A 14358-nucleotide genomic window follows, 5' to 3' on the forward strand; every position below is an offset into this window, starting at 1 on the left:
ATTTTGGGGGTATATGCCCAAGAGTGGGATAGCTGGATCTTCAGGATTATCTATTTCCAATTTTCTGAGGAGCTTCCAGCTTGATCATGGTGAATGATAGTTTTGAGGTGTTCTTTGATTCGGTTTGCTAGAAATTTATTGAGTACTTTTGCATCAATATTCATAACTGAAATTGGTCTGAAGTTCTTTTTCTTTGTTGGGTCTTTGTGTGCTTTACTTATCAGAGTAACTGTCGCTTCATAGAATGAATTAGGTAGTGTCCCTTCTGTTTCTATTTTATGGAATAGTTTGAGGAATGTTGGTATTAGCTCTTTGTTCTTTGAAGATCTGGTAGAATTCTGCACTAATGTCATCTGGCCCTGGGCCTTGTTTTGGTTAGGAAGTTTTGAATAACTTCTTCTGATTCCTTAGGGAATATGGGACTTTTTAGGTAGTTTATCTATCTGACCATGATTTAACTTTAGTTTCTGGTATTTGTCTAGAAAAGCCTCCATTTCATCTAGATTTTCCAGTTTTGTTATGTATAGTCCTTTGTAATAGGATAAGGTGATCATTTGAATTTCCTCAGTTTCTGTTGTTATGTCTCCCTTTTCATTTCTAATTTTGTTAATATGGATATTGTCTCTGTGCCCATTAGTTAGTTTGGCTAGGTGTTAGTGTTTCTTGTTGATTTTCTCAAAAGAACAGCTTTTGGTTTGGTTGATTCTTTGTATCATTCTCTTTGTTTCTATTTGGTTGATTTTGGCCCTGAATTTGACTATTACCTGCTGTCTACTCCTGTGTGTGTTTGCTTCTTTTTGTTCTAGGGCTTTCAAGTATACTGTTAAGTTGCTAGTGTAGGATCTCTCCAACTTCTTTAAAAGATACTTAGTGCTATGAAATTTCCTCTTAACACTGTTTTCATTGTATCCCATAAGTTTGGGTATGCTATGCTATGTCATCATTTTCATTGAATTCCAAGAAGTCTTGAATTTCTTTATTTCTTCCCTGACCATATTATCACTGAGCACAGTTTTTCAGTTTCCATTGGTATGTGAGTTTTCTGTTGGCTTTGTCATTATTTAAGTCTTGCTTTAATCCATGGTGATCTGACAGACTGTGTGGAATTATTTCAATCTTTTTGTATTTGTTGAGGCTTGTTTTATGACTGATTACTTGGTCCATTTTGGAGAAGGTACAATGAGGTGCTGAGAAGGTGCATTCTTTTGTTTTGGGGTGAAATGTTCTGTATTTATCTGTTAAGTCCATTTGGTTCATAACCTCTATTAGTTTCAGTATGTCTCTGTTTAGTTGTTCTGTTTCAGTGACCTATCTAGTCTTATAGGTGAGAGTGAGAGAAGGGTGTTGAAATCTCCCACTGTTATTATGTGGGGTTTGACATGTGTTTTGATCTTTAGTAAAGTTTCTTTTATGAATGTGGGTGCCCTTGCATTTGGGGCATAGATGTTCAGAATTGAGACTTTCTATTGGTTGATTTTTTTCCATTAGTGAATATAAAATATCCTTTCCCAACTCTGGATAACTTTTGGTTGAAAGTCTCTTTTATTGGATAGCAGAATTGCAACTTCGACTTGTTTCTTGGAACCGTGTGCCTGGAAGACTTCTTTCCAGCCTCTTACTCTAAGGTAGTGTCTATCTTTGTCATTGAAATGTATTTCTTGTATGCAGCAAAATGCTGGATCCTGCTTGTATATCCAGTCTGTTAGCTTATGTCTTTTTATTGGGGAATTGAGTCCATTGATTTTGAGAATTATTAAAGGCAGATAATAGTTAGTTCCTGTTATGTTTGCTTTTGAAGGTGACATTTTGTGTATGTGATTCTCTCCTTTTGATTTTCTTGTAAGATGATTAATTTCTTGTTTTTTTCTTTGGTGGAAGTACCCTCCTTGTGTTGGTGTTTTCCTTCTAGAATCCTCTGTAGAGCTGTATTGGTAGATAGATATTGTTTAAATTTGGTTTTGTCATGAAATATTTTGGTTTTCCCATCTATGATGATTGAAAGTTTCCAGGGTATAGTAGCATTTGTCTTCTCTTAGGGTCTGTATGACCTCTGTCAATGCTCTTCTGGCATTTAGGGTCTCTGTTGCAAAGTCTGGTATAGTTCTAATAGGTCTGCCTTTATATGTTACTTGGCCTTTTTCACTTATAGCTTTTAATATTTTTCTTTATTCTGTACATTTAGTGTTTTGATTATTATGTGACAGGAAGATTTTCTTCTTGGATGTTCTGTGAGCTCCTTGTACATTTATGGCCATCTCTTTCTTTAGATTGGAGAAGTTTTCTTCTATGATTTTGTTGAAGACATTTTCTGGTCCTTTGAGCTGGGAATCTTTACTCTCTTCTATTCCTCTTATTCTTCGGTTTGGTCTTTCCATTATGTCCCCGATTTCCTGGATGTTTTGGGTTAGGAGGTTTTTATGATCTGTATTTTTTTGTTGTTGTGTCAATATCTTCTACACCTGAGATTCTCTCTTCTATCTCTTGTATTCTGTCATTGATACTTGTATCTGTAGCTCCTGACCTCTTTTCTAGGTTCTCTATTTCCAGGGTTGCCTTTATTTGTGATTTCTTATTGTTTCTACTTCCACTCTTAGGTCTTGGACCACTTTATTCAATTCCTTCAATATTTTATTTTCTTTTCATGTATTTCTTTAAGGGATTTATTTGTTTCCTCTTTAAGGGCTTCTACCTGTTTACCTGTGTTTTCTTGCATTTCTTTCAGTTTTTTATATCCTTCTTAAAGGACTCTATTATCTTCATGAGATAGGATTTTAGGTCAACATCATGGTTTTCAGATGTGTTGGGGTATCCAAGGCTTGCTGTGGTAGGATTACTGGGTTGTCATGATCCCAAAGTATATTGGCTTCTATTGCTTAAGGTCTTGCACATGAATTTAACCATCTAGTTATCTCTGGTGTTAACTGGCCTGGGTGTCTCTGTCTGGAGCCTGCCTCCTGTGTCCTTGGATTGCTACAGGTCTCCTGGGAGACCTGCGGCCGTAGGTGCAGCAAATCTCCTGGGATTCCTTCAGATGGTGAGGTCTGTTGCCCTGGGTACAGCAGATCTCCTGAGAGGCCTTCAGACTGTGAGGTCTTCAGAGGGACCGAGACACTGATTATCTGCCCTGGTGGAAGGTGCAGGCCCCTATCCTAGATTCTTAATTGTCTCACCTTCATAATAACCCTTTAAAGAAGAAATTCCTAGAATCTACTGAGTCTATTAACCCTAACTTTGAAGACATGGAGATGTGCTAAGATAATATCTCTGGAATATCCAAGCCTGGGATCTGAACACAACAATATAGAATCTGCTTCTGCCCCTTGACCACTGTTTATTTTGCCTGGCAATCAGCAGATAGACATGGTGGTTGAAAGTAAAATATTACAAGAAAAAAGACATGAAGGTGAGGAGACTGTAGAGAGCCAAGAGGCACATAGGAGAGACATGTTCTTTATATAAAGGTCAGGGAAAGCCACTTTAGGGGTGACATCTCAATTGGGCTTTAAATGAAAGAAGAAATGAGACAGAGAGCTCTCTGGGAAAGTATGTAGGTATAAGTCATGAAGGTCTGGAGGTGAATACATGCCAGTGTAACAGAATGTGAAATATTGGTAACTACAGCAAGGGACTTTGTGACTGTCAAGAGAGGTGGGGGACTGGGGAGTGGATTTAGGGAAATTAGGTCCAATGAGAAGTATACTTACTCTGCTATCTTTATCTCTGTGAGTTACTAGAAGAGAATAATTGAGGCTTGCTAATTTATGACAATCAGAAGCATATTTCTGGAGGCTAGGTATCCCAGTACAAAGCTATTGGCTTACAAGGAGAGTCCTTTTGACCTGTTATCACATAGCAGAAGATGAGAGACTGAAGCACCAAAAGAGGACAGGATTCCTACAACAGCACCAACCCTATAATGAGGGTAGAAGTCTCATAGTTCAGTCACATCTTAACTGAGTCTAATCACCTCTTAGGTATTCCATGTTTTTTGTTTGTTTGCTTGGTTGGTTGGTTTGGTTCTGTTTGGTTTGCTTTTGGTTTGGTTTGATATTGAGGCAGGATCTAATGCTGTAGTCAGAGATGATCTAAAACTCACTGTGGCCAGGCTAACCTCAAACTCATAGTAATCCTCCTGCCTCACCATCCTAAATATGTAAGCATCTTAAGCTTTGTATAAGCTTTGGATGTATAAGGATTGTAAGCATAAGCCACCATGTTCTACCTTTTAAAATTAATATAGTAGCAATTAACATCATATGGATTTTACAGCAGATGACTACCCAAACCATAGCAATCATTATGGCAGTATCTTTTGACAATAACTATAAACCTCCATGCATAATTTTTTATTTTGTAAAGCTGGTATTAAAAAAAATCACACATTAAGGTGGTCAAAAAATAATACATGCAAGCAGCATATGATCCTCAGGCTACTCATTTTCTGTGTTTATTTAGCTATTTTTTTTTTATATTTCATTTACATTCACGTATACCCACATGTATACAGCATGTATCTGGAGGTCACTTTCAGTCTTTAGTTCTCTCCTTTCACTGAGTGGATCCTAGAGGTCTAATCAACATCATTAGGCTGGGTGACAGATTCCTTTCCCCATGAGCCATCTGTTTTCCCACCACCTACCCCCTTTTAAGGTGTCTGTCTATTCCCTCTATTTTGCACATATGAAGACAGAGACCAGAAGGAAAGCAACTTGACCCAGAGGTGGTGACCAATTTGATATAAATAATCCAGGCTCTGGAGTTAGATGACTTAGGTTTAAACATAGGGTCAATCACTTACTTGTCATGGGACCACAGGCAATTGTCTACCCTCTCCAGGTCTCAGGTTGCCATCTTTGAGGTCAAAATAATAACTATTGTAGCTGGGAATAGAAGTGTTCCAACACTGGAGAAGCAAAAGCAGTCAGTGTTTGCTGTTGCTGTCATGAGTCCCAGGTATCCTCTCTTTGTCCCTGCCTGTTGTATATCAGGTATAAGCACGACCGACCTTCATGTCAATCAGCTGTACCAAGTGTTTAGAATAAATACAGCTTTTGTTGGCCTTATTTAGGTGCCAAGGCAGTCACCATTATTACAAGACAGATAAGCAGTGTTGATTTAAGAAAACAGTATGCTTTTTCTTGGAAATGTTTCTTTTGGATTTATACTTGAAACTGGTTGGATTCTCTGAGCTCTTACAAGGACCAGAAGTAAATCAAAGAAGCAATTTATTCCTCCAAGCAAGATGTGACCTTGCATCCCATGAGCCAGCCCATTCTCCTGAAGGGCTGGGATGAGAAGCAGTGCCCCAGGATTTATTGGCAAAGGGATGTTGAGCCTAGCACAGCTGATGCTTCAGCCTGTGTACAGAAGAGGAGGGCTTGTGAATCTTTCTACCTTAAGGAAATTGCATTCTCCACCTTGTATTAGAGGGCTGTAAATTAAGGTGATAAAATGCCAGGGAACAAATGGGATCTAAACTATGTAAAGGAAATTTTATGAATTCCATTCATGTTTGTTTCTGTCTTGCAATAGAAGACTGACCATATATTTCTGACCTCAGTAGATCAGTATTCATAGGGGTCTTAGGAAAACACGAACTGGTTCTGTGTTTGTCAAACTGGGATATATGCTCGAGCAACATTGGTGTAGGGTGAAACTTAAAAGAAAGGGAAGAGTTCAGTTCTCAGCTCTGACCTCAGACCTCAGCAATTTGCAACTTGGGAGATGGGTTGAACAAATGATGTTTTAAGTATCTTGTTTGGTGATTCTGAGGCAAGACTGACTTTGCAATCCTAATCTCATATTGACATTATGTGAAAGAATATTTTTAAAATAAAAGTATATCATAGCCTGCATTCCCTCCTGGCAGTCAGGAGTAGAAGTCCACCCCTTACCTACCCACATTTGGAGTAAGACCATGTTTTGCTGTGGGGCCACCTTTAGCATTGTAAAAGATTCTGCCATGACTGTGGTCTCTACTCACTAAACAGGTAGCTATGTGACATTCAAGCATGTCTGCAGACAGTGATGAGTGCCTCCCAACCCCCAAAGGGAAAAAATGTACCCTACCCTCTTAACTCTGCTAAGAAGTATAGGATAAGGGAACCAGTAAGTGTCCCAAAACATCCATGTCTAACAACCACTAGTGTAATCCATCCATCCTTTATACTCCACAGGAAGATGAAGAAGGTAGGCTCATTTGATTTAGGACTGTAGGCTTAGGAATCAAATTCCTTCCACTACTCCATAAGAGTTCCCTGGGCTTCAGTGTCCCCACCTGAAAAAAGGTGAAATAACATCCACATTGTGAGATTGTGGTGACATTGATGAGTTACCTATAAGAGTCAGAAACGACAGGGTGGTTGCCCTCATGGTTGTTGCTGGGCACATAATGGCAGGTGCACATTTTTATTCCTTTGTATTTTCTTCCCTGTTCGGGTGAGGAACCACCAGAGCCCTAAGCCATTGTGTTTTCGGGAAACCTAGTGAGCCATGTCATCAGATACATTACAGTCCAAACTCAGCATCTAAGAGGTCCAGGAAGGAAAACAAAGGTGCACAAGTGGAACTTTTCAGAAGTACCACACTTCCAGATGGTCACTGACAGCTTCTTCTCTGTGGTCCTTAAAGGAAGTCCCAGTGGGAGGGAAAGTGGAGAGCTCACTGCCCTTGCCATTCATGAAATGTCTATATGTGTAGAAATGTCCTCTTTCAAAAAGTTTTTTCCCAATAATAGCCTCCTGGGTGTTTCTTGTTCTTGGAAGCCCTGCTGTGGGTGTTCATCTTGTTCCATTTAAGCCTGCATAGATAAACTTCCTTTCGTTGTTCTTTGAACCCAGCCCTTAACTGTAGTCAGTCTGCAAAATTTTGAAAAGCAGGTAGTTTTGTCTCCATTTTACAATAGAGAGAACTGAAGTTAAGAGAGATGAAGTAAATGCCCTAGGGTCACACAAAGTCAAGTCTGTTCTGGTGCCAAGGCTCCTGGTGTGTCACTGACTCTGCATTCTTAAAGAGATATTTAGTCTTCTATAATTCAATACATGTTAACTTACCCATGTGAAAGAACAGTCACACAGGCTGCTCTCCTTTCCCACTTCAACTCTTCCTTCTAACCCTCCACAACATGGTGGCAGCAAATTTGACCCTCACCATAGATGAGCCTTCTTCACCATGTGAGCAGGCTGTCAGAGCACTTCCATTGTTTTACATTTAAGTGGCACACAGGGATTAAAAAAAAAAAAGGAATATACCATATCTTTCCACATCCATTAGGACAGCAGATGACACCCGTCTTTCTGCATGGGCAGGTCTTGTACAGATGGAACAGGCAAAGCAGCACATCTGTCATTGAAACAAACAAAACGTCAGTGGAGCTTTCTTTACCTTTCGATGAAGATTACATCATAGAGATCAAGCCATTCAGTGATGGAGGAGATGGCAGCAGCAGTGAGCAAATCCGCATCCCAAAGATATCAAGTAAGAACTCTTTTCATCTCACCCTTTTCCTTTGCCTATTACGTCAGTACCTCGGGTGACCCAAGGCTTCAAAGACATGGAGCCTGATAAGAGTCATAATTAAGGTGAATGAAAGGAACATCCTTTCTTCCATATCTGATGTTGCCTGATTTCAAGATACTGTATGCAAATAAACTCTTTGCCTAGGTTTGATGGATTTAGTCAGTGGCCAATCAAAAGAGTAAATGAAGGCTGCCCTTCAGAAGGCACAAAGGGTTGTTGACCACTTGGCTGATAAGTACATAGTCCCCTCATTAATTATAGCCTCTAGAGTTAATGAATAATACAGTTAGGAAGAATAGACAAAAAGCTTTGCGTGTTGTCATTGCTGTTGTTTAAGACAGGTCTCCCTATGCAGTGTAACTGGTCTGGAACTTGCTGCATAGACCAGGCTGGCCTTGAACTCATAGAGATCCACTTGCCTCTGCTTCCCCAGTGCTAGTATGCTCTGGCTAAAAAGTTCTTAGCAAGGATATGGTGTTTTATTCCCAGTAAACTAGTGTAATTTTTCACTCTCAAGCTGGAAACATTTGGAAGTTAATGTGCTATATTTCAATTGAGAATATGAAATCTGCATGTAAAAACACATATGGCTATATATAGTTAATTGTCTCCATTTCTGAATGTTGTCAAACAGTACGAGAGAGTAGCTTTTGTGAGCAAATGCATTCTATTCTGTTTTTAAGTTTTATGTTTACAAATCATCTCAGCAGCATACAATTTTTACTGTATGATTTTCTTTATTTTAATAAACAGAAAATGTACCAAGTTAAAAATCAGAATAATGATTGGCAGGAGCTGGAGAGTGGAGTGTGGCAGTTTAGTGACTATTTGTGTACTATTTGGCACAATTTAGAAAGCATCTAGAGAGAACAGAGCTGCTTACAAAGCTTCTTCTAAAAGTGCTTACTGCAAAGGGATTGCACCTTTTTTTTTTTTTTTTTTTTTTTTTTTTTTTTTTTTTTTTTTTTTTTTTTTTTTTTTTTTTTTTTTTTGTCTTTTGCTTTTGTTTTGGAAGTAGGCTCTCACAAAGTAGCCCTGGTTGACTCTGGGCTGCTTATGTAGAGGAAGCTGTCTTCCAGCTTGCAGAAATCTTTCTGCCTCTGCTCCCTAAGTGCCAGGATTAGAGTAACCATACCCCTAAATTGTCTGTTTACGGAGTGTTTTACAATGATAATGAAGAGATTGGCTTGGTATCCAGGTTTCCATTAGGTATCTAGGTCCATATTTTTCTGCCCTTTGGATTTGAATTCTGGCTATTATATGATTAGTGCTAGCTGGAGTTATAAACTTTCAAGCTATCCCTGGAAAGATAATATTTTAAACCTTGGGTGATATCCTCAACAGAGACCCTAATTTTAGAGCTGGAGTAAGTATCAGCTACATGTCCATCATTTTATTTTTCAAAGGAAAGGGCTGTTTTGTCTTACAGATGGGAAATGGTAGCAAAGTAGACACGGGGCAATTTTAATGGCTTCTGAGAGATTTTTTTTTCAGTTCAGAAGAGTAAAGAGGTCCTTGTTCATTTCACCTGTTCTCTGAATTGCCTATCATTTAGGAAGGATTCAATAAATGCTTGTCTGTGTTCCAGAATAGTATAGGCATTAGTGGGAAACTGAGGCCAAAGCTATGCCCCAGAGACAGAGTTCATACTTATATAAAAACTAATATGCATACATTATATATGTACATATGTGTGTATGTATGTTTGTATAAATGTATATAATACATATGGCTTATATATTATATAGTTTATGTGGTCAATATATGTTTTATATATATATATATATATATATATATATATATATATGAATAATGGATTTGAATGCCTCTGAATTGCATTCTTTTTGTTTGTTTTGTTGTTTGTTTTTTGGGGGGGAAGGGTCTCACTAAGTAGCCCGGACTGGCCTTGAACTTGCTATGTATATGAGGCTATCACCAAACAAGGGCTCTGATTTCTGCTGAAAGAGAGCCTCACACCGTGAGTTTGGGAGCAAGGTCCAGCCCACACCAACACAAAATTCGAATTTATTTATGTCACTTTGCTTAAATCTCACTACAAACTTCTGGTCACTGCAAAGATTGTTCTTTTTCCTCACTGACTCTTGCTCTCATCCATTGCAAACCATTTATAGGGGCCATATAATGAGGATCTGAGTGTTAGCAGAGCATCATGTATTCCCTGAAGGAATAGAGAGATCGGACAGCCTTAAAGAAGCCAAGACTAACGATGAGAAAGCTTCTATTAAGAAAAATGTACAGACCACATTAAGAAGTTGGTTAGAGCTTTACTTAGGCAAACATGGTTTTGATTCCCAATCGTGACATTCACTGAGCTGGGCAATCTTAGAGAAGTTAGTTACTTCATCTCTTGGGAGCTGCGTCTCCTTATCTGATGGACAGAAAAGTGACAATATCTGGTCCACAGAGGGGGCTATAAGAGCTGAGTGTCATATCGTCTGCGCAGCACAGAAGTGGAACTGAAAGGGAGTATCAGTTTCAAAGCCACCTCTATCAGGCATATTCTTAGTAATATTGAAGTATCTATTACTCTGGATGTGGACGCCCTCAAGTTATAGGAATCTAAAGAGTCCACAGGATGATTCCTGACCTGCTCCCGGACCACAGATAGGTCATCATGGAACTGATGTTAATGAATCACTGATAGACTCGTGGAGGTAGGCTGGGAAAGAAAGCTCAGTCAGTAAAGCACTTGCAAGCTGAAGTATCCAAATATGAACCCTAGCCTGTGTTTAAAAAGTAAGCTAGGTAAAGCCACACACCTTGTAGTCTTAGCCCGGGAGAGGTAGAGACAGGAAGATCCCTTGGTAAGTTCCAGGCCAGTAAGAGACCCAACCTCGAGAAAGCAAGGTGGAAGGAAGGCATCCTCTCCTTTCCATATCCATTCTCTGTGTACACACATACCTGAGCACACACTCATTTCTATACACCCATACACACATAATAAAAGTAAAATAGATAGCCAGATGATGGACAAACAAACAGGATGTCTTTTTGTTTGTTTGTTTGGTTGGTTTGGTTTGATTTGGTTTGGTTTTGGTTTTTGTTGTTGTTGTTGTTGTTAGAGCCCAGCCAGCCATGCTGTCTTGGTAAGCCCTGGAGTTTTTTTTTTTTTCCTTTATATACAGGATGGGACCCTGATGATCAAATCTATTCTCTCTTTTCAGATTCCTATGCAAGAGGATCTGGGGCTTCTACCTCCAACGCGTGTACGCTGTCAGCCATCAGTACAATAATGATTTCTCTCACAGCCAGGTCTAGTTTATGACAAAAGTTATCTAAAGGACTTGCTATTTATAATATAAGCAACATTTAGCTAGTTGTTTTGAAGACACCCAGTACTAAGTAATATTGTTGTTCAAGTACATCTTATTACTGGAAAAAAAAAATGTTTTTTGCTTCGTTAGGAATGGCATTATACAGTACTTCCTCAAAGCAAATCTAGCTTTGTCTGAAGTTTCTTTGGAAACTCTGCAATGCACTGAAGACATCTGTAATATGATGTTACCAAAGCAGTTTACATATGTCCTTATATGCATATTTTTTATTATATATTTAGTGTTTTATAGAATTTTTTAAAGTTAACATATAATGTAGATATTGGTTTTTTTTTTCTTCCTCTGCTGTAAAATGCTCTGGGCAACACGAACCACACAATTATGATTTGAGCCGATTTCCTTTAAGGGCAGAGTTTGAAACTCATCTCAGCAAATGAATTACAAATGACTTGTACAGTTTTACAGAGATCCAGTGTCAAAACAGCTGGAGACTGGGTCTGTAACTCAAGGCTGCTGTATATAAATTATCCCTTGAATGGTTAATGCATTGAATTGAGTCCCCTTACCATATGTGATATGTTTTCCCACCCTGTTGTGAATTTTGTTGTTGAACACAATTTGAGATGGTTTCAGGAACTACACATCCCAAAAGCTAAACTTCCCAGCCCAAGAGGTACCTTGTGCAATTCTACCATCCCTGAACTTAGCATCACCTGGTAAGACTTTATTTTAGCATCGTCTTTGTAGTAGCATTATCTTAGGCATTGAATTTGAAGTTACATATCCTGTAGTAACATAGATGAAAAGTTACTATAGTCAAACATGTATCTTTCATGGGATTAAAGGTAATTTTACTCTTTAGACATATCTGTTTTGAATGTAAATTTTTTAATCTGTCAATGCATTTATAATTTCAAAACTTCTTATAGATATCATGTGTATCTGTAATGACAGAGCCCTTCTTTTGAGTGACAATAACATATGTAATTTGAAATTTTTTCCTATTTTAGGAATAGCTGCTGCAAAGAATTTTACATATAACTCTATAAACTATTCGTAGTACAGATGTATTGTATCTTGATGTCTCTCCCGTTTTGCAGTAGCTAGTCTGGTTGCTTTATAAGCTTAACATTCTAAATCTTAAGATCATACAATGAAAGATGGCAATATTGACAAACCTTATTCTTATGAAAATAACTATTTATTATGATGGGGGAGGTTTTGTAAGCTGACAAGGGTGGAACATAGAAGGCAATGAGATTTTCTATAAAGCTTTTCACATGAAAACACACAGTCACCTTTTCCTTCTTTCTTGGAGAGCTCACAATTGCCTGTAATTTGTCATTTTTGCTTACACATAATATAGCTTTTCAACTTGCTAATTATATTCATCCAATAAAGGCATCATCAATTCCATTTGTGTAAAAATTAGGATGGTAACAGGGAAAATATTGTCAGTATTTCAGCTGTGTTCCTTTCTTACTTTGATATGGCTTTCTTCTATGTTAAAATATGACTTAAAATCACATGCAAAAAAATCAACAAAGTAATAAAATGAATGAAAAAAACCTGATACCCCAGGTAGTCCCAACCCCAGTGTAAATGATATCTACCAGTGATCTAGCATATGTAATCTTTTTTAAAGGTATTGTTAATAAATATTCTGTCATTTGTAAAAATATCTGCCTTCTGGGAGCATTATTCCTTCCTGCTTGTCAGGGAAATTTTTAGCTTACCCTTGTGCTAGTTACAACTTGGGATCACAGGGGGACAAAAAAGTCTCCAGCTCTGGCCCCAAAACTAGATGACCCAATTCCAAAGGTGACTTTGAACAATCCTGAAGACACCATTTCAAGTACTCTTTGGAAGCAGAGAGGATCAAACTCAAAGTAATCAATGTCTTGAAGCTGAGAGTAGAATATTTTTTTCTTGGCTAGCCAAGATTTTGTATATTTGATCTAGGTGTACTTTTGTTTTCCCTACCCATTGCCCAAAATCATAAAATCTATATAATCTTAAGCATGTAAGGTCCTTCTTACTCTAAAATCTCTTACTCCAATATACAGTCACATGAGCCCTACTTGGTCCTTGAACACTGCTTGCTTTTGAACTCACCTCTGTGCCTTTCAGTCTCATGGCTGTTCCTTCTTGAAATGTTTTCCCTCACTCTCAAACCCAAATATCAATGGTCCTTGGGTTCCTCCAACACTCCAGCTAGCTCATCTTGAGGTCTTCCCACATGCCTGACCTTGTGATGTTATCCCTCTGAATTTGCTGCAACCCTCATTTAGTATTTCATAGGGTACTACTTTTGGAAATATCTTGTACTGTTATCTTGCATTTGAACCAACTCTTGTATTGTTACTGACTTTTCCTTGAATGTATGCCTTGTCTTCCCAACTAGATTGTAAGCTCCTTGAGGGCAGGGACATTGGTCCTCTCTTCCATGTACTCTCCATAGTGCCTAGCACAGTGCCTTGCAATAAATACTCATTGATGAATTGATTGAAGAGGTCTTTGAAGTAGCATTTTGCATCAGTTGCCTGCCTGTGTGCTATATAGCAAACCAAGCAGGGTGGACTGTCTCACTATTTCTGTGATGCTCTGGAAAGCTCCAGTGGCTTCTAGTGTTATGCTTTAATCACCTTTTTTCACCTCTCAGCTTTATCAACTGGACTGAAGAGTTTAGCAAGTGTCACATGGGCACCTTCACCAAACTTTGCTTGATTTGTTGGCTTTGGTGGGCTTTTTTGTTTGTTTGTTTGTTTTTTGTGGGTAGGGGCCACTGTTTGCAAGCAACAAATACAACTCCCCTAACTGGACCAAGCAGAATGGAACTAATTAACATCTCACAGGGTCATTGCAGAAGCTCAGGAAATACCAAAGGTATTGGTAATACCAAAGCCTTGAGGAAAATAAGAACCTGGCTACTCTCTCGGGTGTACAGAAACCTTGCAAAGTCTTCTTGGTGTGTGGTTTGAAGGATAAACCAATTGTGTTTCTGGGTTTAGTGTCTGCTCAAGGTGAAAGATCTTCAGGAAGTGTGTGATCAATGTGGATCCCAGAAGCTGACTGTCCTGCTCACACCAAGCCTTAACTCACAGGGACACTGTTGAGAGCAGAATGATGTGTCTCGAGGTGAGAGAATACGTGGTGTTGGGAGGCTGTAAACAATAGGCTTTCTATGTATGGCCAACCAAGGGAACTTCTCAAGCACTAAGCCCCAGCCTACAACTAGGTGGGTGTGCCACTCCTGGACGGTATTCCCAAGAGAGGACTACTAAGAAAATTTGTTTTCTTTAACCTCTTCAAGTTCTTTTGGGTGTTACTGACCTGTGATTTTACTGTATAAAAGGGTGCTCTATCCTGACAGGTAATTGGATCCCATCAACATAAGTACATTTTTACTGAGCTAACAAGCCTTCTCCACACAGCAGCACCTTTCCATGTGGGTTGCAGAGTAGGCGATAAACTTTGATTCTAAGGTAAGCACTGAATTCTCTGGGTCAATAACATGGGAGTTGCCATGAGCATTTATCTTGAA

General features: G+C 38.7%; 1 protein-coding gene across 7 annotated transcripts in view; it reads left to right on the forward strand.

Moving 5' to 3' along the window:
- Nucleotides 1–13317, forward strand: part of Cntn4 (contactin 4) — a 975079-nt gene extending 961762 nt beyond the window's left edge. For 6 of the 7 annotated variants that reach the window (XM_031382782.1, XM_031382784.1, XM_031382783.1 and 3 more), the window contains 2 exons: nt 7308–7476; nt 10704–13312. In XM_031382782.1, the coding sequence (XP_031238642.1) occupies nt 7308–7476; nt 10704–10804 (270 nt within the window). In that variant the 3' untranslated portion in view covers nt 10805–13312. Of the gene's footprint in view, nt 1–7307; nt 7477–10703 lie in introns of all 7 variants that reach the window. The other variant, XM_031382788.1, reaches the window with a different exon arrangement.
- Nucleotides 13318–14358: the final 1041 nt, after the last annotated feature.

The sequence above is a fragment of the Mastomys coucha genome, unplaced genomic scaffold, assembly GCF_008632895.1.
Source record: "Mastomys coucha isolate ucsf_1 unplaced genomic scaffold, UCSF_Mcou_1 pScaffold20, whole genome shotgun sequence".
NCBI lineage: Eukaryota > Metazoa > Chordata > Mammalia > Rodentia > Muridae > Mastomys > Mastomys coucha.